This window comes from Diadema antillarum, unplaced genomic scaffold (assembly GCF_040938485.1).
Source record: "Diadema antillarum isolate AM-2024a unplaced genomic scaffold, OU_Dant_1.0 seq00000693_RagTag, whole genome shotgun sequence".
Lineage (NCBI taxonomy): Eukaryota > Metazoa > Echinodermata > Echinoidea > Diadematoida > Diadematidae > Diadema > Diadema antillarum.
The window spans coordinates 979,456-1,006,267 of NW_027271598.1; the positions used below are offsets into that span (position 1 = coordinate 979,456).

Sequence of the window (26,812 nt, forward strand, 5' to 3'; positions counted from 1 at the left end):
TATGTCCTCTTCAATTGCTCTGCATTTTCTAAGTTCACTATATGCCTAAGGTATATTCCATCTGAATAGCAAATCAACCACCATCTGATGGCCGGGATTAAAGTTTGGCACACTGTAGGAGATTCCATATCCGATTGAGGGAGAGCGTGATTTGGTGGAAGAAGCGGTTGGCATCTGTTTCCGAGCAGTTCTTGAAGGCACTGACCGTGAACTGGAACCTGCAGAGGGTGGTATTACAGACATATGCTGCAGAGGCTTGTGGCAAAGTCCGTGTAATTATGATGAACGCTTCAAAATTTGTGACAAGCACACAAAACCTGCACTTTGCAACTGAATCTGCTTTACCCTGTCATGACTAGCAGTAACCAATATATACAAAAAATGTCTAGATGGCATTTTGAAAAAGGTGCTGAAGGGGTTAATTACCCCTTTATGTGCTATTCAAAGCCACTTTGATGTAGCTTGCCTGCTTTTTCTGCAGCATTGTAGATAATTACTGCTAACCTATTGAATATGGACTGATTTTCCTGCAACACACACTTCCTATTTACTCGAGAGCGAGAATACTTGGGACAAGTCTACAACAGGTAGACTTGACTTAATTAGCAGGCCCACTCAGGGACAACAATGTGCATCACAAAAACAGGGAAGGTGACTGTATAAACGAATGAAACATGTTGAGGATGAACAGGTGAGCATAAAGACAACAACAACAGCAAAAGAACAAGGAAGAAAAAAAGAAATTCATAACTCACTCATTGCTGCCGATCCTGTAGCAGCACATATATCCATCCTGCCTCATAGGGGCTATGGCTCCCAGGATAGGGGTGTACCCAAGGGTGCTGGTAGAGAGAGGGAAGTTACCTCCACCTCCACTGAAAGGTGAAAAACCCATTTCAAGAATCTCTTTACTCCTCTAGCTACATATATCCAAATTACCTGTTTAACATAGCTTTTCAAACCTTTCTACCATCAAGACAAACACTCTGAAATAATCATAGAACATCCTGGATACCATCATACACATTGAGACAAGATACAAATATTATCTATATCAGAGAGGATTTTGCCCTGTTGTTCGTACGGACCTGATGTGACCATGCCTTCATTCAAACAAAACTAAAAAGACAACACGTACAATCCTTATTAGCATTTCGTCGCTTGTACAAGGAACTTTATTGTCTGTTAAAAATACAAAATGTATGGCAGAAGCTAAGGGCCCTAGGAAGTTTACATCCTGCAAGCCTTAGGGCCCTTCTGCCGGGCAGGCAACCATTTCTAAATGCTGTTGTGCATTGTAAAGATGGAAACGACAGCCAAGGTTCTGGGTGTGCAGATATCTCTAAACATAATGGCGACTGGTGCCACCAAACTGCATGTGCCTAGTGCAGTGTGTACAACTTTACACGTATGCATTGGTGAGTGATGAGGTCAATGACATTGCAGTCAAGGACTTTTGGGGTCACTGACCTGAGAGTGTAGGCCTTGTCCGTGAAGAGCTCTGGGACCGGTAGGCCCATCTCCTGAGAGATGAGGTAAAGACCAAGGAGGTGCCGGTCAATCCCCTGACCACTGGAAGCTTCTGCCATCAGTGCAAGGTGTCGATCGTGTGCTCGTTTCAACAAGGCAAGCTGGCTGGTTTTCTACAGTTGACATGAAGAGTGGAAATTGATGATGAAATCCTAGACATGTTAATGGGGAAATTTCTTTGAATCTTGATAGCTTTTAACCAATTTAGCTTTAATCTTCTGCCCCAAAGGCATTCAAAACAAAAATCTTCTCTATATCATGATATCATAATTTCTACATATTCATTGCTAGTGTTCATCAGGTAAAGTATACATTCTTTTAACTTGAGCTCTTTTATTGTACCTTAATTGCTTGTTCTGGGTGCAGAACTTTCTTTCTTTTTTTTTCAAGCTAAATCTATATCAGATTCTTAAATTTAAGACTTAAAGTTGTAACTTTAGAGTTCCTATCCTCTCTAGAAATTGTCTGATGTTTGGAGATATTGGCCTGACTTCATGCACATTGTAATTGAATCAAACCAGTTCTATCTGATATTTCTCTAATACAAGATACGCAGTGAAACTTTAGTGGGCTTATCATTCAATGATTTCAAGATAACTCCTACAGGGAAATTCCCCTGAAGACTTCATGGATTACACAATGGCAAGTCATGATCGTCAGTGGAAATCCCCACTGCTACACACTGTTATGGCTAACACTGCTAACCAACTCACTGCCATAACCCTAATGTGCTCTTTTTCAAATCGCATCAGAGACACTACTCATTTAAAGGAAAATGTTAACTTTGAGGAAGCTATCAATAAGAAGATATACTACAAGGGTTCAATTTCAATCATAATGATATTACATCTCAAATGGCATGGGTGGGCAAAAGAAACCCACTAAAAAACAAAACAAGATATATGAATGGAAAATTATGGCTAAAAAGTGGTCAATATTTAAAGTTTTGGATAAACCCATGTGATGTCAGCTCTGGACAAGACAATTATTGATGTCGTAGCGGTGGAGGGAAATGAAGAAAATACCACGAGAACTCTATTTATTCTTATTCTTCTAGCATGATGAAAGAGCAGTTGACTCTGTCCCTTACAGGACAGGGTGAATAATGCCACCCTCTTCACATGTCAGCCACAAAGTAAGGGAAGAGCATGCTAAAAAAAATAATAATAATAATACAATTAAAAAAAGATTTACAAAAATGAAAGTATTCTTGAGTTCTCTTTCTACTAGTTTTACATCATTCAACTACTACAACTTTAGATTCCAATCTAAAGGTTATTTTGTTTTTTTTCTGGATGCTTTCCACACACCCTTTCACTTCCCTCGAATCAATAACAAGATGAGACTTTGTGTGGTTTGGCAGGAAGCTAACGAGACACATAAATCATATCATGTTAAGGAAAAATAGCCAGTGGCCTACATGGCAACTGACTGGGTGAAAATGGCGGAGTTACACCGGGGAAGTACAAAATGTTGTGCAATATCCCTTTCACTAAACATTTCATACAAAATTACAAAATTTATCCATGTGATTCTGAGTCATTCTGCTCCTCTAGATGTTGTGCCCTAATATGGTAAAGGGTAAGCTCACTGAGCCATAGCTTGCCTATATTTGGTCAAAGGCATCTTCTGTACCATTGTGAAATAATATCCCAACATCTGGCAATATATGACTATTCTGCTTGCAGTCATGTTGTTGGGATAAGTTTTGCAAGGGAATTTTGCCTCCATCTGTCTTGCTATATCATATAAAAGCTATATCACCATCATCAAGATTCAATTTATTGTTTGTTCTAATATAACAATCTTTTTCAGACAGAATTGCAACAAGTCACTGTTATGCTAATACATTTGAAAGCAGGAAAAAAAAAATGCAAACTGTGCATAACCTATTTCACACTATTACAATAAAATCATTGAGTTCCTGTGAAAAAAGAAATTTCTGTGGTGTGGAAATTTTCATTAATTTTGTGCAATCAGAAGCTTGTGCAAAAATAAATGAACTTGCCATTTCTTGCCATTCTCTTAAATCACAGAAAACAATTTTCCATGCTGCAAAGACAATCATTTGATCACACTATCTGAGCTTTACTTCTCTGACACCAGTCTTGATATTGCCAGTTTGGGCACAAGTCAAGGTAATATAGATATTCCAGCTGGCTTAATATTGATGTCATCACAAAAAGCAAAAATAAAATCAGAAAAAAAAATAATTCTTTTTAGGGGTCATTACAATATCGAAAAAAAAAAGAAAAGAATCTTTAGTTGTGGAGCATACCCATTCTTGTAACTTTGCTATGAGTCATATCTCTCACATTTTTTAAATCTGGAACCAAAGTAAGAGGTCTATGACTAGAAGAAACAAACATTTAATGATTTCAAACCTTCATTGGGAATTCTGACATTAAACTTTGTTCATCGCTGTATCAGATCGCAAGGTAACATACGGTTAGCAGTCCTACACATGTTCACCAGAACTGTCACAATTGCTCCATCTCAATTCATTTGTACAAATACTATGCACAGATGCAAATCTAATGCAAAACAATGGAGGGGAACAGGTCTTAACACTTGTTTTTCTTTCACAGCTAATGCCTCTGTTTGTGTGAAAGTAGTAAGAGATGAGACAGTACTGCTAAACACTCCATCCTGCCCTGCTTAAAAGCTCCCTTTACCTAATCCCCTAATCCCTATCATGTCCCCTCAGACTTCCCGTTGGACTGAGCTACATTGCTACACTTACTGGCAAGTGGGATTGCCAACTTTACAACTACATGTATTAAAACGTCAAGTTTGGAGAGATTACTCAAATGCTCCTGAAAAAGATTTAGAAAAAAAAAAAGTGAAAGGAGAAATCAATGAAACTCAAATACATAATCTGTACTGAGGGAATGCAGCAACAGCAGCTGAACGTATTTAAGCAAAGTTTGAGGTAAATCAGATAATCTGTTCCAAACTTATGCATTTTTAAAGATTTGGTGCAGCCACTCATGGATGAGAAGACTACAGCACTTTGTGATATCACATATGGAAAACAATATAAAAAATACATAGAAAATTCAACATATTTTCACTTTTCTAGCACAATGAGAGAGCACTTGTCTTCCCTCTCTCAGAAAACAGAGGGAATAATAAAGAATTATTACCCTTTATGTCAGTGACGGGTGGAGGGAATGAGTGCTTTCCATTAAGAATGTAATTTTGTGGGATTCTGTTCATATATCATGAAATTTCTCATAATTAACACTCTATCCACAAGCGGTTCGCATTTAAAATTTCTAGTCTTGTGGACATGATAATCGACAAACTTGAATGTTAATATAATAATATGAACACTTGTAATGCGCCGGTATCCATCATGAAAAGATGTTCATGGTGCAAGAAAGAGAGGCAGAGAGAAAAAAAAAAACAGTGAAAAGGAGGTATGAGAAAAGGAATAAAGGAAATGTTTTCAAAAAAGCTTGTCTAAATAACCAAGTTTTAAGTGAGCTCTTAAACTCACTTAGAGAGGACAGATTGTGAATGTTATGTTATATGGTCTCTTCCTGAACTCAATTTACCCTTAGCTTTCTGGTAAACTTTCCAGGGCATGTAATACACAATGTATCTGCACATTATCAACTTAATTGTTAATGTGTGTATGTTTTCTTCCGACTCTGTGGTTTACTCAAGTGGGACTCTTGTTCTGTGGTTTAATCTTAACCCATTGAGGACGAGTCCAGAGTATACTTGGGCAAGCATCTATGGGAAATGTGTGTTGCAGCAAAATCAAACCCTCCTCAACAGGTTAAAGGCTAGGCATCATGGGGATGCTTGTCATAGTTTATAGTATGGGGTAAGCTCTTATGATTGATGGTTATCCTGCCTCTTAATGTATTAAGTCTGTGGCATTCTGCTTGTAGACATATGTACACAACTTTTCCATTGGCTCCCCCTGAAGTACTTTCCTTTTCTTCAAATTCTGCAATATTTAAAAAAAAATCACACCCTTCACAATGATAAACAAGGACAGCATCACAAAATGATTCAAATCTTTCTGTATCCAGAGAGCCAAGACATCTTGCATCAAAATCTAATCTAAAGAAGTCACCATGCATAGTGCGATCTAATGATGGGTATGTGGATTAGGGCAAAGGTCAAGGGAGGGGTATGTGGTAAATGTCCAGGAGGGTAGTTGTCTTAGAACTGTAATGATACAAATGTATGTTGGCAAGTTCTTCACATTAGCACATGGCCATGAAAACAAGAGTATGAAATAAAAATAGCATCATACATGTATGTTGGAGGGTGAGTAAAACAGACTAAACATAATAATGCAATTACACCTTTAATAGATGGTTTGCACTTATAATTCAAGTAATGTGAGTTTTGCTCACATCCACTGCTGTGTCCTGCATAGCTTTACACCAGTCTATGGCCTCCATAGTACAGGAGCGATGAGTCTCAGTGCGACCACGATAGAACTGCCGAGTTGTAGCTGTCTCGTAAGCAGCGCCAGCCCTTTGAAACAAAAACAGACAAATTCAGTGATTATCATTATCCCTCTCTTTTATTCATCCCATTATTCAGTTTCTCATTCAACTGGTCATTATTCATTGCTAATTCATTCATTGCTTCTAATTTATTCAATACTACATTGTGTACTACATTCACTTATATATTCATTCATTCATTCACTTGGTTACTCTCTCATTTAATTTTTCATTCATCCATCCATTTACTCATTTTCTTCTCATTTATTCAATACTATATTCACTTAATCGATTCATTCATTCCCTCAGTGACTTTCTCATACAACTACCCATTCATCCAGTACATTCTTCATTCATTCATTCATTCATCCATTCATTTATTCAAAAGTCAACTAATATTCCTGAAATTTATAACATAATGTACCAAAACAGTGGATCTTATTGCATTTATGCAATGTATTTCATTGGCAAGGTGGGAATCACAACATTTCGATAAATATAGAATCTTATTGTCCTGGTTCACTCTGGCTGGCACAATGTATAATGACATGTGAGATATTCCAGGCACAGCACACATTGTCTTTGTAAAAATGGTGTCCTACATGTCAAAAATAATAACCATATAAAAATTAGAATTCATAACATTTGCATACACATCATCAATGCAAATCATCCAGATTATATGGGTATATGACCATAACTTGTTCTGAAGCATACAAGGGCAGAATATCTTGAGTTTGGTTTAACTGCACTTATAAGACTAGGTAGCATGGGGATACTAGGGAGTGGGAAGGCTTGCCCAGCGTGCAAAAATTTGAGAATCCCTAACGAATTGTGAAGAGTTATACTAGTAACTGGTAATCTCTACGTAAGTATACACAAAGCCAAAGAATTTCGACTTGAGTCCACTGTTACAGATTAGTGTATGCTTTGACATAAATATTTGCTGATGGGCTTCATTAATTGTGGTTTTTTAATGTACCCCAGTTGGTAACGAATAAAGATTGAATTACAATCCCCATGCTACCAGGTCTTTAGTATTTCTAGTCATCCAAAGTGTTCGACTGAAGCTGAATGATCAAAGGGTGACAGTTAACAAACTCTGTGTGTAAGAGGAAGCAACTAGTCTCATTGTATAGTGTACAGTAGACTCCCATTATAACGAAGTACTCGTGACTGGCAGTTTTCTTTTGTTACAATGAAATTTCTTGGTAACCGAAGAGACAAACAATTAAAAAAAAAGCATAAAGAGGATAATGTTGCGGCCTCACTTTTTATTTCGTTGTGACCGGAATTTCGTTATAACCGTGATCGTTATAACGGGAGTGCAGGCATATACCTTTTAAATGCAGTGTAGTATGCCAACTGCATGGCAAGCTGGATAACTGCATCTGGATGCAGCTTGTGCTTCTTTAGAAAGTCTTTGCCATAGAGAGAATAGGTGCTGCACACAACTTCATAGGTATCCGCCTGCAACGACAATCACCACGGAAACGACATGAACACTTTCTCACTTTACAGATAATAAATAAAAGCTGCAAACAACTACTTCGGCATCCACCCTCTTTGATGTGAATATTACCATGGATACAGCATGCACACTTTCTGCCTTATTTTTCACGAGAACAGGGTTGAAATCTAAGCTTCCTTGGTAACAGCGCATCTAAATATCCATCGTTTGAATAGTCCCTATTTTTAGCTACAGATGAATATTCTGCTTTGTCAGATTACAATATTTCCCATATCAATAAGACATACCACAGCAAAACTAAAGCTGTGTAAAATTTGTACAGCTCGTTTTATGACTTCACATATTGATATGGAGAATATGCAGACATACTCACATAATTAATTAAACATACATATTCAATATACCTGGTGTTCTTACTAGATAACTACTCTACATCCTCTTTGATGAGTGGCAGAAGGAATGCATCTTTTCAGTAGTGTTCTTATTGATTGAACAGGTTTTGTCAAAATCATGTCTGGCAGGCAAAGGCTGAATTGCACATGTTTACAATCATAAAAACAGATTATTGCAGTACTCTGAATCGACAATGATATAAAGATATGATACCAACAAACAATTCTAACTTTCATAGTAAAGCTAAAAAGTAAAAAAACAAAAACAAATACATGCATAATTGACAAAACTAAAACTGTCCATGCTTGTGATCAACACCCCTGCCCACATCTGAGAATATTACCTCAATCCACAATGTTTTACAAAAAGATGTTGTTACCATGGCATCCTTCAAAACAAATGAAAGATGCGTTTTCTTCAATGACAAAATATAATGATACTAGGGTTACATAACTTACAAGTTTGAGGTAGACGTCAGTGGCATGCTTAATGTCCTGCTTCACTCTCTCATCGATGGTAAAAATGAGCTCTGTGGGCATTGGGACATCTGGCCGTACCGTTCTTGGTCCCTGCAGTTAGGGAAACATTATTTCTAGTGAGTCACATTCATCAAAAAGTTACTGACCAAACATTTCACATTCATTGATCAATTACATCAAAGACTGTTATGTTTGACCAATGAATAATTTGCGACTTTCTTTTTCATTGTATTACAATTGAATGCAGTGATTTAGCATTATGTTTTAATAATACATGCAATTTGAAATGTATTCTTAACTGGTAAGCAAAACGAAATATTCATCATGTAAAGCAAAAATTGACTTTTTTTCTTTTGGCATTTACTTAACTAGGGACAGGCCTCGAAATAGGATTTTGGAGGGGCAAGGCCATTTAGAAAAGGGCACTTTTTCCAAGAGGCCAGGGCACTTAGGTCAGTCAGAGGGGCACCAAGGCCACATTGGAAAGGGCATGTTGGGTGTTTATGAAAAAAGAAAGAAGAAAAACTAACCAAGAAAAACAAACAAACACACACACACACACACACACACAAAGTGCAACACACAACAAAAACCTCTTCCCTACAGCTGTAACACATTCCCGATTTCCGCGTTTCTATCAGGTGAAACGACATTTTTTAAAAACAGGAATAAAACAACAGTAGATATTGATTGAAACTCGACACCCTTTCAGGCCAGCCAGGCCAGGCTGCCATGTAACTTCAGAGCACATTCCGACAGCTGGCTGGCAAAACCACATGGCAAAGGAATTTGCATGCACGTGTTAATTGCTGGATGGAGGGCCTGGGAGCATGGGTGATTAGTCTGTGAGCTATCAAAAGCAGACCTTTTGAACAACTGCAAACGTCATGATACTATTTTGTCTTCCTTTTGGCCTCAAAGAAAAATATCAAAAAGACGAGTTGAGTATCACGAGTTTGTATATCGCCATGCAAAAAGATCACTACACTCATGTCATGACACGAAATGAATAAATATTCCAAGACAAAAACAAAGCAGCCTCGGGTATCTACAGACGGTGACATCGAGACACCATGCATTCACCATGCACATTGGGGAGCAACGAGTTGGAGTTGGCAGGGAGGGGTGATCCAGGAGTTTGTGAGAACTTCCCGATACTCAGTGACAACACGATTGTGACAATCTCAAAACAAAGCTGAAGCTTCTTGTGGTCTCATGCCCAGCAAATCTGCGTGCTAGTTCTCAATTCGAAGGAAGTTTATCTCTGATCTGCTGAGTTATTTTTGCTGAATCATAGGAGCTTATCATGCCTGAGGTTCAAATGGAAGGTTGCCAAAAATTTCATATTCACAAAGCTTCAGAATTTTTCTGACACATTGCCTCCTATATTCATTTAAAATGGCAAATTTAGAGGGTACAAATCAATGTGGATGATGATCATCGACATCCGATGATTATCCACATATTTGCATCCTCAAAATTTGACATTTCAAATGCATTAAAAATCTTCCAGTAATTTATTTTAGGCTGTTGATGCAGCAGTAAAGACGTCAGAAATTTCATATGAACTTGAATATTAGTCAGGATAAAGACAAAAAAAAAAAATCTGCACAAAGAAATACAATTCTTTCATTGTCACTGGTAGTCAAATTTGTGTTTTCACGAAAAATTTGACACTCTACTAACACCTCAAAATCGCAGGAGATTGATAAGAAATAAAGAATCATTACGTTTGTAATCCTGGGTCTTCGCCCTGGGGCTTCAACTTGAGCTATATCTTTACTCAGTAATTAAACATTCTTTCCCTGTTCATCTCCAACACCCCAGACAGTTCATAACCTCCAAGAATGCGCCAGTACGCGCGGTTTCTTCTGTTGATTGGTCTCTCTCTCTCCACCCCTCCCCATTCCCCAGTCTGGCACCTTGGCATCGTTGGATCCCGATTTTCCTTTTTTCTTGGTGAAGTTGGTGTTCACTCTTTACTTCTCTATCTGAATACGCGCTGCCTAGCTAGTAACTCTATGGCCGCTGCACTGCGGAGGCAGTCGGGACAGTAAAAGCCGGTAGGGCATACATGTACGTACACGTCGTCTCGTATAGATCTCAGAAAGATACTTTGAGTTTGAATCAGATATATTGGGACGCCAGTGAACTGAAGGTATGATATTTGAGATCAGGAAAGCTGTTCAAGCTTATTAAAGTGTAGACTTTCAGAAAGGGCATATTATACGTCATAAATAATAACTTTCATTCCCCGTAAAAGGGCACCACGGTCCCAAGAAAAAGGGCACATTTTTTTTTGGCCGTAACTTTGATAAAAAAACAAAGGGCATTGCGGCCAACGAGAGGGGCACCGACGGCCATGGCCGTCGGTGGCCGTCGGTTAATTCGAGGCCTGTAGGGATATTGTCATACCTGATTTCTTCAGAACTACAATATGTAAGTCTGATGAAACTTTCATTACAAGAACATATGAACTAGGCCACATTATCAAATGTCTGAAGACAATTTTCAAAAATGTATATTTGCCATGATTTTTTGTTTATCTCATTGAAAGACATTCCGCATTGACTTTTATACCACTTCACTGCAAGTCCAAACTGTTCAAAGAATATATCCTCTTGAAAGAAAGATATTATTCGGAGGGGTGAAGGTTCAGGTATAAGTTTGTTCAATTTGTCTCCCTCTACAAATTATATTTGTTAATTTACAGATCAGCAGTTGCGATCTTAACAATCGAATCTATACAGGGAGATAAACTGAAGGAACTTAGACCTGAATAAATCCTCTTCTTTGACAATACCTCCCCAGATACATCATTGCGCTAAACAATCAGATCACAGCAATTTCAATGTCAAATGAACTCATTGAATGATGAAAAACAGCAGTCAGAAATACATCATCCACTCGACCACCATCAAAGATAGTGTCTTATTTGTCATCATTTTTGTTTGTTTTGCCTCCTTTGGCAGTGCGAGCAGAGCAGATCTCATAGTTTTACATACAATGTATCCACGAACAAAAGCAGCTGTTTTCTTGAACAGTAATTACGACCTACAGCAAATCACTTCATGAAATATGAAATAGATTTTGTTCCAACAAAACACACACACACATAGGAGTTGGTAATTCTGTTGAGGGACCTATAAGCTAGGCAAAATACAGGGCTGCACACTAACCTATTTTTTTCTACTCGTCCAACCTTTCAGTTGGACTGGTAGGTACCCAGTTTTTCCATTTTTTTACTGGTCCATTCCTAAAAAAGTTACAGGTCCGATAGCAATTTTTAATGGTCAGGGACAATTGGACCTGTGCCTTTGTGTGCAGCTTTGGCAAATACACATTGATTTTTGTTGGTTCATGATACCATCAGCATCACTTTCATGTGTGTGGCCAGATGAATACCTAAATAAATGCTCTCTATTTTATAACTTTTTTTTTACTATTTCTTCATACCATTGGATATACCAACAAAAACAGTTACATAACCTGTCAATCACTGCTAAAGTACAAACATGAGTAACAAAATACACTGAAATGCACATATCTCTACAATGAGCATAAATATAGCTTTTTGTTACTTAATGATTAAAAAATAGCACTATAAGAAAACATGCAAATTATGCTCAGACTACGGGAAGGTGCACTCCAATGGTTTTTTTTTGTTGTTGTTAGTATCAGTACCTTAGCAGTGATTGACAGATGATGTCATGGACAGAATCTTGCATTTGAAAAGTTTATTTTTGTATATTTGTAAGTGTATCCAACTAATCTGAACAAAAACAGGAGAAAATCATTATAAAATATAGGATATATTTTAGCAACAATGGTGATGATCAGTGTGTTATAAATCAATACAAGCACACATGATTCTGCATTACATGGTTCCTTTATTCAACTCACTGGCCAGTCCCCGCCATTTTTCACCAGCTGTTGGTATAAGTAGAGTGACAGGACCACCACTGCCATCCCATCAAATGGTGCATGCTGGAGAGAAAGGTAATATTTGTCTTTCAGTATCATGGGAAGAAATGAGGTTTTTATCAATCTTTCCTCAAATTGGTTATACTAGTAGCACGCTTACACACATACTGTAAAACGAGGAATGTTCGCGTGCATTTTAATTTCGTGAACTTTGTGAGAACCAAGATTCGCGAAATTTAATTGCACGCGAAAGTTCTTGTCTACACTATATGTATCATGAATGTTAAAGGCAACTCGTAAAAATTCATGGCGCGAAAACGGCCGTTGGCTCTAATTCGCGCAAATTTCATGCTGTGAAAATATTGTGTTTTACAGAATTGTACAGTAAGGTTGTGGACTGGGTTGGAAACAAATATTCCAAGATACCTTCCAAAAATGGCAGGTGGGTTTTGTTACTGAGAAAGTGAAATTTACATAGAATACAATTTTATAACTAAAGGCATAAATAGATTCACATAATGCAGATTTCTTCTTTTTTTCAATCAAAGATGTTTTTACATTAACTTCTGTCCGATTAATTTTAAAATGTGTAGGTACTCTACTATCATTACCAAAGTTCTGAATGAAACAAACAATCACTTGAGTTCATTTCAGAAGAAATTCATATTTTAACACTAGTCAATCTTCAAGGATATTACTCAAATTTAATACTCTACCCTACCAATGTTTGACAGAAAGTCTGGTGTTAAAAGGCAGCATAAAATTTGCATAGCAGCTCTACTTAGATTTCTCTTGTCCATTGCCCCCACCCTTTGGAATAAACTCCCTCTTCATATTCACAATGCCTCAGCTAATGAATCATTCAAAATTCTTCTCAAAATTTGTCTTTTTAATCAGTTGTATTTTTTTTTTTTGCACACACACTTATTCATTGGTTATTATATCACATATATGTATTTTCTTTTCTTTTTATTTCTACTATTTTGGTTTTGCATTGTAATTATGTTATTGTGCTTATCAATATCCTTGTATAAATAGCACCAGTGCACTTTGAAACACCTGTATAAAGTGCCATATAAATGCAATAGTAGTAGTAGTAGTAGTAATAGTAGGAATAATAATAATAATAATAATAATAATAATAATAATAATAATAATAATAATAATAATAATAATAATAATGGTAACAATAATAATAATAATCTATATTTATTATTATTATCATTATTATTATTATTATCATTATTATTATTATTATCATTATTATTGTTGTTATTATTACTATTATTACTGTTATTATTATTATTATTATCACCATTATCACTATTATCATTATCATTATTATTATTTTTATTATAATTATCATTATCATTATTGTCAGGGTTATCATTACTAATATGGTACTACTAACTGTACTACTACTACTACTTCTACTTTAATAGAATCCTGGAGAGCAAAACTCACATCTATGCTTGAGCAGAGAACTCCATTGGCAGTCACAATCATGCTGTATGATTTATCAAACCACCTGTTATGTGGAGACGGCCCAGCTATGCCATGCTGACTGGTCTGGAAAATCAATACACACCATAAAGTCAAACTATGAGGCACTGAGGATAAGAGCATACAGCACACATATGGCTAAGTGATTCACTAAATTCACTGACACACAAAATAGCTTCTACTGACCTTGTATCAAATAGCAAAAAAAAAAAAAAAAGTCCTCATAAGAGATATTTCTTTTCTTTTTTTTCTGTTGGTGTGCAAGCGTGTCAGATTTCAAAAGAAGGGATCATCAGCTCTAAAGTGATGCACAGTTTATCAAAATTATAAGTTTCTAACCAAGGCAGAAAACCACGCTCGTACTTTGATTAGAGTTAAAGGGCTTTAAGTTCAGGGTCTGTTGACGTGCACCAATTTTATCTCTCTGAAGTGCCCACATAGTCATAAAGAGATTTTAAAGCTCTACTGCAATCAAGGGATAACTGTATATGCCAAATATTTTGAAAGCTTTTTATTTTTTGCCAATTTTGCAAATCAGGTGCTATTCGTGAATTTAAAGAGTAACACACAAAAATATCGCCTCTGTTAATTACATGAATGCGATGTGCACTTATTTTTTCTCCAATCAGTACTGTACTCCATGATCGCAAATTTATCCTCTCGCAAAAACATCAGAAAGTCCCTATTGGCGAAAATTTAGACTCACTAAATATATGGCATATACAGCTTTAGATTATCATAAAATTGGCAGACCAGTACTCATCAAATTACTCGTCAAGAGTATTACAAAGTGTTAACACTTTTGCTGACTATTTCCAATTGTTCTTGTAAGGCCTCCATCTTGATAAAACCTCAGTCCTATTCTGAGATGAACATTTCAAGCGCCATTCCAATCAGATATAAGAAAGCCAAATGAAAGCTTATTACTAGATAACCCATAGTTAAACATGTTATTTCAAGTGAATAATAATGATCACAATCAAATGCAAAGTAAATGAGGAGAAGCAGTCATTATGTCCTAGGTAAAAAAACAATTCCTGAATTCTCTTTTTGAATTTGAAAAGAAAAAGATATTACATGTATATCCTTCACATCAAAATATTCCAGAATTGAAATTATTAAGAAACAGGAGTATATGATCACTTAAATACATAAAATAAGTACCAATACTACTTTAATATCAAAAAAGCTTGGTGAGTTAAAGCAGCTCATTACCTCATCCACTTTGCAAGTTTTGAAGCGACTGCTATTTCTATTTCAGCAAACCATGTGAAACTTACAAATTTCTCAACTTCCTTACTTCCAGTTTTAACAGATCTTTCAGTGAAAGCAAGAGAATATCAGTCAGAGGGGTGAAGGTTGAGGTGTGAATTTTCTCCAATTTGTTTCCCTCTACAAATGAAATTTGCAAGATTGCAACTGCTGATCTGTAGTTTAACAAACATCTTTCAGTGTTCTCTACGTTAGCTTTGTCCTTCATTAAAGACCCAGCAATGTTGGGATTCATGGTGGCTCAATTCATTCGCTGCCCACTGGGATACATTTGAAAACCACAAACAGCACTGGTCAGTGAATATGTACATCAAAGCAGATGCTCATGGGTAACAGATGACTCCAGTTGAGATTCTTTGGCTGTGTATGTACTCACATAGAGACAGAGACAAAGCTGTATACAATTCATTACAGGCACTCTTGTATATACCCAAACCTGGCTGGTCTTCTCACTCCATGGTATCCCCATGCTACCAAAGCCCTATGTTATAAAGCTGTTCGTAAAGTTATGTGCCACTTTACAAATTACTGGAATATGGCAAGTCAAGTGGGTGTCCTAATCATTGTTAATTTCAATAGCTAAAGTTAAAATTTAGAAATGATAATGATTACTTGTACATGCTAACACACGTTTTTAGTTGAAAGTGTACTCAAGTATTTTTGCCTCAATGTAGATAAAGGTATTGACATACAGTCGTACTTTGTAAAACGTAAGGGGAAAAAAATGGGCACATGTATTTGCACTTCATATTCTAGTCATTCGCAAAATCATGTGTCACTTTATGAACAAGGCAACAGGGCATGGGTCTTTAAAGTCAACTAGAATGTGGAGTAGCGTTTCAGTCTTTGCATTACCTCGGCAAGGCTTTGTGGGTGTCCATCGTCCAAGATGAAGCCTATGATGCTGCTCTTGATTGTCTCAATGTGGGCGTGGTTGGCTGGGTCCAGAGAACACAGGTGTTTAAAGGCCTGGGTAAATGTTACAATGGATACATACATACATCAAAAGTGAAGTATTGTCAGAGATTGATTGACCAGTATCAGGGGCGGATCCAGGAATTCCGTAAAGGGGAGGCGCCTTTACAAAATTAAAGGGGGGCGCATGCATCCCTCCCCCATCCTTTTTCTTTTTATTTCTTTTGTTTTAACAAAAATAAAGAGGGGCCGCGCCAACGGTAAGCCCCCCTCTGGGTCCGCTACCGAGTATTGAAAAGATAAAAGCTCTTGTTGTGTTTGTTTTGTTTTGTTTTGTATTTTGTTTCTTTTTGGTAAGTCCTCTTCTTTAATAGAATTACACCTGTCAATCTCCTCTGACAGCTCTCTATAAACCATTAATGGATTCTTAGATATTAAAGAAACTCTGGTTTCATTTCATTGTCTATGAAAGCAAGAAGCATCTGCTAGATACCTGAAGATGGCTTCATATTCAGTTTGATGTTCCTGTAATTCTGCGACAAAGAGATTGAGTCATATCAATACCTGTAGTGCCATCTTTACGAGTGACAAGGAGTCTCTCCCTCCCCCTCCCCCCCCCCCAGAAAAAAAATATATATATATCAGTACAGTAAGTTCTGAAAATGATTGCTAATGCTATTACTTTTAACATCCCAGCATATGTTCAGCATATGCTATGAGATGCTGAGGGTTACTCCAGGACCCAAGCTTTGTTGCCCAACCACATTACTATTCATTTATATTCACATTATAGAACTTCATCACAAAGGAAACTTCTTGGCCACGCTGTGTGAGAAAATAATAAGACTTCTAGCGTTAGAAGGTGACAGTGTCACCACTTCATGGAGTGTCACACTAGCCAAAATTGTAATTATTAAAACATCTTGTTTTCGAATATCTTTATCATCTGGGGGGCGTTTCATCAACGAGTTCGTCGGAGTTTTCACCGACGAATTTGCTATCAGCCAATCAGACCAAGGATTTCATTAGCTTTTAACAGTTGTCAGTGTAAATCCTTGCGTCTGATTGGCTGATAGCAAATTCGTCGGTGAAAGCCTCCGACGAACTCGTTGATGAAACGCCCCCCAGATGTGTTCTAAGAGCAATCACAAATTTGGGAGGAGGAGGAGGGGAGAATTACAGCCAAAAAGTTTCATTTTATTGGTGTTGAACACAGAAAACAATATCACGGCCAAAAAAACAAAACAAAAAAAAAAAAGAGCAGGAAAGCACAGCTTTGTCTTTCAGAGCACATAAACATACATTGCTACAAGTTCTGACAATAACATCATGCTCATTACACAGGTGGAACAGATACCACACGTGTGACAGAAACATAGCAACAGCAGTGAACACTCTAGGTTTCAGTTCACAGGACCGAGTCTATAAACTGTTGCCGACAGTGGGCAACCGACTTACTTTTGCAGAGGTGGTCCGGTCATCTCCTGTAAGAGCTCCTATGCACTGACCTCTCTCTTGACTCATTTCCTTGATGTACGTCAGCTGTCTACAGAACAATTTAATCATAGTAATTAATGTATACACCATAATATTTTGTGAAGTTTTCATTTTGACCAATTTCACAATATGCAAAAATATCATTCCTGAAGGAGAGCATGAGTGGAATAATAAACTTCAGTATAACACCATGAATGTTTGGATTATCATACCCTGTTTCCTTTTTGCATGAATGAACATCTATCTATGTATGGAATTTGTGTGTTTGCAGAATAACGATTGGACCTTCAGTATTATGAACTTAATTTCATTTTCAGATCAACTATCCTTCAGAATGCACACTACCCATTCAAGTCGACTTCAGTAAATCAGTTGATAGCAGCTATAAAGTGAATGGTACAAATTTTTATCAAAATCACACACAAAGTAAAGATATTTGGGGAAGTCTAACAGTCAATCATTTTCCACTAATAAAGATATTGGTCACAAAATAAATCATATCCAAATAAGCAAGGTGACGATATCCTGAATTTACAATCTCCAATTTACACAACTGACTTGAAACTACAGTTGTCCTCATCCAAAGTCAACCCTGCACAAGTCAAAAGTCTGGCTATACACATACTGTATACAGTATGCCATTTTTCCAAGTCAGGTGCTATTTGCGTATTTAACACCATGCCAAAATATGAACTCTGATCCCGACATGAATGTGATGTGCATGCACATATTTCTTCATTCATCACTGTACTCCATGATCGCAAATTCAACCACTCGCTAAAACGTCACGAAGTCCTCATTTGCGAAACATTAGACTCACTACACGGCATACTGTATGTGCCGAATATTTTGTGAGGTTTTTATTTCCGCGAATTTCGCGAGTCGGGTGCTATTCGCAAAATTAAAAACACGCGAAAATATTGACTCTGATCCCGATGTGGATGTGACATATGCGCGTACATTTCTTCGTTCAGTGCAGGACTCAACGATTGCGAATTTAACCACTCGCGAAATCGTCGGGAATTCCCTATTCGCGAAAATTTAGACTCGCGAAATATATGGCATATACAGTATACAGTAAACATGTCTTACTTCTTATGTGTAAGATAATATTCATGTAATTCTAAAGACATTCTCCAGTCTCTTTGTATTTGACTTAATAGGCAATATTGACCGTACTTCAATCTTTTTTTTTTTAAAGAATCGAACTAGTATAAATGGAAATTTTGTTTAGCATACGAAACAAAGAAGGCTGCAATCTGACTATTCTAAAAATGTGTATGATCTACCTGAACAATTCTGGTGCTGAGTTCAAATCTCCCTTGTTGTCAAATGGATACATCTTAAAAATGTGACCATTACACATGACATGTATGTGCCTTGGGCATGGTCCCTCTTGCTCTGCAAGGAAGAAATACGTAAAATTTTTCAGTAATTCATCACAAAACAATGATTAAAACATTACAATTAGGGAATACAAGACAAAAAACAGGCATTGACACACGCTTTTGTAATTCAGGATACCCTGCATAAATATATATCTTGATAACAAAGAATATAATTGTGACTCTTACTGTTTGTCAAAAGTTCTTTGAAACTGGAGATGTCAATTAATGAAACACAAATGTAAACATGGTGCATAACCAAACAACAAGAGAGTTGAAATACAACACAATATCATGTGGAGTGAAAAATGGTTACTGTTATGTAAGCTATATCTAAGTATTTTTTCTTTTCCCCACTTCTCAGTATTTTCTCACCATCCTCTTTATCTCGTCTTCCCTCTTTCAGCCTACATTTTGTTGACAATCCCGTTCTCCCTTTATTCCTCTTTTTACCCTCTTTTTCTTTATCTGTATAGTCTCACCCTATCATTTTTTTTTTCTTACTCCTCCTTCATCCCCCTTTTTTTAATGAAATGAAAATGTAACACCATGCACAACCCATTGAGGATAAGCTGATTTTGTTAAATAGTAATAATACGCATTTCTCATAGACACCTGCCCCAAAATATACTAGGGACTTGTCTTCAACGGGTTTAAGTTGAATAAATATGAATATGGTATAGTCAGGCAAACGGATTGGTAGCAGTTTCATTAAACTTAGACATGAAACAAGAAAGCAACTGAATTTGAAGTTTCACATATTTTCACCGAATGATATCAGTCACAACCACAAAGGCAGATATGAAAACGCAACGTTGCCATCACTTTACAACTCTTCCACTGGTCAAAACAAAACAAAAAATTACTGAAAATAAAACCCCTTGACACTGAAAAATCATCATTTGAGGATTAAAGCAAGAATAGATTTTTTCTTTTTGTGGGAAAGAACTTATTCCTTTTAATTTCAGGTTAAAAAAAAAAGAAACTTCGTAAAAGATGTGTTCAGGTCAATGGGAAACAAAGTGAAGGGACGACAATCACCTCTGTTAATTTCTGTGTGTAAAATGTAATTAAAATCATTGTTTTTATTAAAAAAAAAAAAAAATTACATGAAACTATAGAATTCAACAACTTTCTCATGTAGATCTGATTTTGATGAAATCCCTACCATTCTGCTCTTCTGATTTCAATTTGTTTAATATCAGTCCCAAGCATACTATTACCTGGACCATTGTCTATTGTCTATTGGTAGGTGGGTGATAAGAAGATCTGCTCGTCTTCAACAAGTTCAAGCTAATTTGAAACACAATGTGAAATTGCGGCAAAACTTTGTATGGCTAAGAAAAGACTTTGTCTACTTCTATGGTGTCTATGAATGCTAGTAATGATTATCAGTCTCAGACCATGACACTATAAATGAAGATGACAAGTATGCAGATATGTCCATACCTGTCTTGAAGTATCTGTGAAGTGTATCTCGTTCTATGCCAGGCTCCCGGCAAGTGTGAAACATTCCCTTCAGCTGGTTCATAGAGAAGATACGTGTCCCTGCACGATTCTTCTCCACTGGATACTGTTCTCTTCATCAAAACAGTGCAAACAATGATTTGTACTCTGTCTCAGTTTTCTTTGATTACTTTGTTGAAGTATGTATTCTTTTGAGGCTGCCATGGTTGTGGAACATCTGGAAGAAGGTGGTTTCATGGTGCACCATGTATTCTTTCTTGAATTGAGAGTGGTCCTAAAAAGGACCATGAAAATTCTTTAATGAATGAATAACAGATATGCAGTCAAGACAGCATTATACAGATAATATACTGGTTATGGTCACAATCACTGCTGCTATCATTATCATCATATTCATCACTGCTACTATTTTTCATCCATATTACAACTATTATAACTATGATCATCATTGTCACTATCACAATATACACTACTTTTACTGAACATCACTAAATTGCATTTGTCATTGAAAAAGCTGTAACTCTGGTACTATGTCAAGAAGTGCATAACAAAACTCCAAAAAGGGGGGTAATTCCAATAAATAACTTACTTCCTGACTATTTCGTGATACGACATTACATGCCAGAGTGCGATGGCAGCCCTCTCCAGCTGTGAGCCCTCTCTGGGAGGCCAAACAGACTCTTGGCTGGGGACTGGTCCAGAGGGGTTTTGTAACACCCCCAGGGGTAGACGGGTTGCTAGATAGGCATTCTCCTCCCACCACTGCTCAAGCTGCATGGAAGAAGAGACACAGAGCACACCAAAAAAATCAATTTTCATATTAAATCTTATAATTTGTAAAGAAAAGAATGTACAAACAAATATGAATTACAATACTCCCAAATTACAAGGCTACCAAGCCCACCCCAACCCCACCCTTCAGATCTCGGCCGTCGACCGCGCGATCGCAATGAAAATTGGCACACAAATTGCCTATGACGTAATCTACAGTACCATGAAGTTAATTTTTCAAAAAGTTATAATTTATGCTAAATTATGCTAATTTATGCATAATGATGCATGAAATCAGACAATTTGGTATAAATCTCTACGTAAAGTTCAAAAAAGACACATTTTTTGTTCAAATATTCATTTTAGTGTCCTTAGCAAACGTAAGAGAAAAAAATGTGTGATCAAGAAAAATTCTTGAAGAATTGTATTTTTTAATTTCTTACGTATTTCTTTGTTTTTTAAACTTTGTTTTTCATTGTTTTTTTGATGAAATTTGTCCGCAACATTGTTCTTAACCACAAACTGTGTTATTAATTGATTTTAATCAATGAAACCCTCAAATAATCATGCTTTTATGTAATTTGCCTGTAAGCACAGTTTGCATTGAAATTGTACACAAATTCACGTTTTTGAGCAATTTTTGGTCTGACATGCACGTACAAATTCATGCACAACTTCGCAACCACGCGCCCGGGCATCGCATATTTGGTGTCAAAAGATGCGGGAGACTCGAAAGAAGAAAGCCATGAAACATCGTGGTGATAGCTTTTCACGACAGTGATACATCGCGCGGAACATCGGCGGGGAGGGGGGCCGAGGCCCCCCCCCCCCCCCCCCCCCCCCCCCCCCCGGCCTAGTTAGGGTTAATTCTGGCAAAACATGATTGAAAAACATCTCTGGATCGAGATTTGAAACTTAATTGTAAGTTTCAAATCACCCTCTGCTATTCCAGTATATATTCACATGTGAATTGACATAGCAAATTTGCTTAATTACAAACTTGATTGGAGTTTGCTTCATTACAAAATTGTTTCAAATTAAGCAATCTCGGTACGTTTGCAAACATCACAAAATTAATGATTTACTGTACATATCAATCAAGGAAAGTCACCTTGGTGTCTATGACTATGAGTACCCCCTCTTATTCTTGACTTTGTAGACTTTGTGCTCAAACAACAAACCAGAGCTTCCATTACTATAGAGTGGTGTCTAGAACCTAACAATGGCCACATACAATGATGTACTATCACCACAGCATGGCGAGTTTTGTGTGTGTGCTCAGTGAGTAAATACTGGGCAGTTCAGGGTTACAATGGCTATACTAGACAAATGCGTGCATTTGCACTTTGTATTCACTTTAATAAGGTATTTGATCTCTTTGACAATCTAAACACTCGACAGCCTAGAAACCCCCACTAATGCCCTTTGCAAGGATTAAAAAATGGAATAATACAAATGTATATGATTTATAAATCATTTTCTGCTGCTTCTGCCCTGCATTTATCCTGAAAAAAACAAAACAGAACAAAACAGGCACACAAATACACACACATTACATAAGCCATTGTCATGGGGGCTCAATAGGAAATGTATTAAAAAAAATAAGACATGAAGATTCAGAAAGAACACTTGAACAAGTGGCAGCACAATTTCCAATCATTATGTCTCTGTAGGTAATACCACATAAATGATAGATTTTAGAATTGGCCCTTCACCTAAGATCCCTGCACCACTCTCTAATGATCACATCCTTATTTATGCAAACAAGTCTATTTCTATAGAACACTATTTGATAGAATTCTACTGAGTGCATGATATAGAACCTTTGCAAAAAGTTTGCAGAAACACAATTTGCATGATGTTTCTGCACCATATGTGATAAAGGTACTATGTTTTTCTGTTGGAAGAATAAAGAGATAACTCACGATGGTTTGCAAATAGAATTCCTGTTATTTGGCTGAAGTATACTTTACCCAAAATGGTACTACCCACAGCAGTCAAAATGATAACGATGACAATGATTAATAAAAAATAATAATTATGATTATTACAATAACTACAAAAAGGTTCGCTTGTTTTAGATTGACTTTATTGATGATGAATATCTCTCAATTAGTATACATCATCATCATTATCCTACGGAGTGGTACAGTGCAGAGGATACAATTATCACAATAACTTTACTGCTCAATATCATATTGTAACACAAACAACATCACAAGCATTCTGTGTTTTTCTTTGCATTTACCCAATTTTTCACCGTCTTGGATTTCTCAACAAGTTTAGCATGGAGAGTTCTGCCTAGTCCTTGTCCAAAACTTCCAACAATTCTTTGTGTTTCCTGAAAGTCCTCCTCAGACAGGAATGGTTTCACTGTAAAGGAGAAATTGAAAATAGTGCTCTAGCTTCCATACTTATAATACTCATTATGCATAGACACAAGTGTAAGAGATGGGTCAAACTTAAAGGAAGACAACAGATTTACCACTCCGAAAGTTGCATGTGCTTTCATCGATTCAAATCAAGTTATCTACATACGGATTCTGACAAGATAAAAAAGCAATAGATAACAACATCTTATCAGACTGATAATATTCACAATTAATATCATTTTTTGCAAAGTTCAAAATATATAGTTATGGTGGTATCCAGAAAGGTGCATTTGTCTGGATAAGGGTATCCAAAAATATATTTTCTTCTTTTCCTTTTACCTTCATTTTTGGGGGGTCTGTAGATAGATTACCATGAAATTGTTATCAGCCATCAAAATTAAATCCCTTATCTGTAATCTCATAAGAAAAAGGAGAAGAAAAGAGGTAGATAGCAGAAACTACAACAAACCAGGGATATAAAAGCACACTTTACCGGATTCCAGGTACTTGTGAAGCGTCTGTTGTAGAGGTGGCACTGGAAGAGGGGGCAGGTCATCATCATAATGAAATGTTTTTTCGCCATGTTCAGCTGAAAGGTTTTCCATCCTGAAGTCCCTCATTCGAGCATCACACTAGACTCGAGTTGAAGAATGACTAAATGAAAAAACATTATAACAAAACAAAAGAGAATGCTGGCTGTTAGTGAAGATAGAGCACATCATGTTTGGCAATTGTTTTGGAAATATGCAGTACCGGTATCATAGTTTTTTGTTTTGTTTCGTTTTGTTTTTTGCACAAATGATATAAAGCTGAGGCATTATCTTGTGAGGTTTTGCATGAAGATGTCTGGATCTTTTTTTTTTCATTCCCACAATAACTCACGATTATAACAGTTGATAAGATTGCACAGAATGAAGTCACAAAGGGAACTCTCACAAAAAAAGAGAAAAATACTCAATCTGTATTACTCATTAGTTTTACCCCACATAGATTACTGTTAGCTGGGGCTCATATTCCAAATTACACATTAAGAAATAACAAATGATGCAAAATAAATATATTTGTATGATTTTTTATATAAAGCAACAAGAATCTGTATCACAATATATTCCAACACTAAATTGGCAAAATATCGAAGACAGGATAAAATACTGGTCAGCATTGTCACATGGTCTAATCTTGAACAGGTTTGCACTGCCTCACCTGAATCGCCTGATCACACAGCAACCTGTTTACTACGCAACACGGTGTGCTACCAACAGTCAACTGTTTGTTCCTCAGGTTAACATCGAGTACAAAAAACATAGTTTTTCTTAATATGGTCCAACGCTCTTTAATATGTTACACCTTCCCGCCCAGACGCTGAACTCATTGCCCCTTTCTATTAAGAAGCACTGTCGACCATAACTGCATACCTTATGATCTTAGTTTGCCAAGCATGATGGAAATTTTTTTTTTTTCGTTTATCTGATTCTGTATCGAGTAGATTTGTTTACTACTACACTGGTATCCATTTAGTGACCTTTGCAGTGTAGTTGTAAAGAATGATTCGTAAATACTGTATATATTTTGCTGTTTTTTATTTTTGAATTGTTCGTTTTAATTTGAAAGTCTATGTATACTGTCTACAGGGCTTCCTTGAAAAGCAGGTCTGCTGGATATCAGCAGTAACTGAATGGAATATCCCTGTTAGAATATGTTGAACAAATGAATAAATAGAGTGAAAGGGGGGTATGAAATTAATCAGCTATGCATTAATAGGGAGGGGCAGAAGTTGAGACATGGCTAAATGTCAATTAAGGCAGAGAACAATGAATGAAAACAAAACAAAAGAGTTAAATAAAATAAATGTCGGCTTGAAATTTCAATTTTAAACTTGAAAGGTATCATACAGGGTAACTGCGAAACACAGCCCGAACGTCAAACAGTTATATACTGTACACAAGGAGCGCCCTAGGGTTACATACAGGGGAGTGACAGCAAAAGAGAAAGAAAAAAGGAAAAGGCAAAGAAAAAAAAAAGAAAAACAAGAACAACAACTCCCACATTCATCCATTTCCAAATGAGTATCTAGTACTAGGCCAAGCCATCACCTATCAATTTTGGCTAATTTTTCCGCTATCTTATTACCAGCATGCACCGACCCACCTGGTATAAATACAATTCTGTGTATTTAGCTAGGTTGGTTAAGGTTAGGCCTTAGCCTACAACAGGATAGTATTCAGTGGCGGATCAGGGGGGGGGGGGGGGAGTGCATCCCCCCTTTATTTTTTACCAAAACAAAAGAAATAAAAATGTTTGAATTCTTCTGCTTCTTGTTCCAATTAAGTACAGATCGGCGTTATATTGTACTTCTGCTTGTCAAGTACCCAGATGCAAAGTGCAATAGCAAGTAAAAAGATCAACAAATTCTTGTCGAGACTTAACTGCGACAGCCGCCACGGCGGCTGTCGCCTGGCGGCGCGGTCTCCGGGGCTAGTCGAGACTGTGCTGCTAAAAAGACAGGAGAGGCGTAACGAAGCTTTGTAAACTTCTTGTTGCAACCCATGTTTGAAAATTTCGAGAGACTCTACTACTGTGAGGTGCTACTTGGTGGTAAAAGATGGGAGTTCTAACTTCTATACTTTACTAGAAGATCTAGCCAGTGTCTTGGAGAGTTACCAGAAGCATTCCATATCACTACACACAGCTCACAATGGACATTATGTATGGATTTCTACAGTGAAAGCTAGACAACATGAGAAAATTATCTCCAGCGTTTTAAGGGTCATCATAGCATGAATAGGTGGAATAGACTTGAGTTATTAAACATCGTGTCGTATAATTAAATATGACAAAAGCAGACAATACTTGCTTTCTAATTCACGGCTTCTGTCACCTTACATTCACGTCGCAGCCCCGCTAGTTGATGCTCTTGCACTCGCAGTCGACAGTGCCAGCATGCAACAGGCAGGTAGCAGGGTCGTGTGCGGGTAGGGCCCGGCAAAAAGGATCGAAGGGGCTGCAATCATCCGATTCGGCCGAGGGCCGCGATGGGGGATCACCGGGTATCGTCCGATTTGTCGTAGTCTCAGTCCCAGACCATATTTGGTGTACCAGATCCACAGCACATTACATCATGGACCTACGTTGACAGTGAAAATAGGTGGAGCCCCCCCCCCCCCCCCACACACACACACACACATGTTTTTGGCCTAAAAACCCATAAAAACAAACAAACAAACACACACACGCACAAACATCAAACACACACACACAAGAAAACTTGTGACTTTTGAGGGTTTTCACAGATCAGACTCCAAAATCACTGCTCTTGGACATAAAAGAGAAATGTAATCATGATAATATTATATTACATAAC

The 26,812-nt window shown here is 37.0% G+C and overlaps 1 protein-coding gene across 1 annotated transcript; it reads right to left on the bottom strand.

The window, feature by feature from the left end:
- Nucleotides 1-26,424, bottom strand: LOC139737467 (peroxisomal carnitine O-octanoyltransferase-like). The gene is made up of 16 exons (XM_071648143.1): nt 26,306-26,424; nt 23,945-24,105; nt 23,328-23,452; nt 20,898-21,079; nt 20,291-20,421; nt 18,746-18,857; nt 17,418-17,505; nt 15,900-16,013; nt 13,734-13,838; nt 12,249-12,332; nt 8,325-8,435; nt 7,342-7,472; nt 5,907-6,030; nt 1,471-1,643; nt 756-875; nt 1-218 (listed from the first exon to the last, which is right to left on the bottom strand). The coding sequence occupies exons 2-16, from the start codon at nt 24,069-24,071 to the stop codon at nt 98-100; spliced, it is 1,848 nt and encodes a 615-aa protein (XP_071504244.1). The 5' UTR covers nt 24,072-24,105; nt 26,306-26,424; the 3' UTR covers nt 1-97.
- Nucleotides 26,425-26,812: the final 388 nt, after the last annotated feature.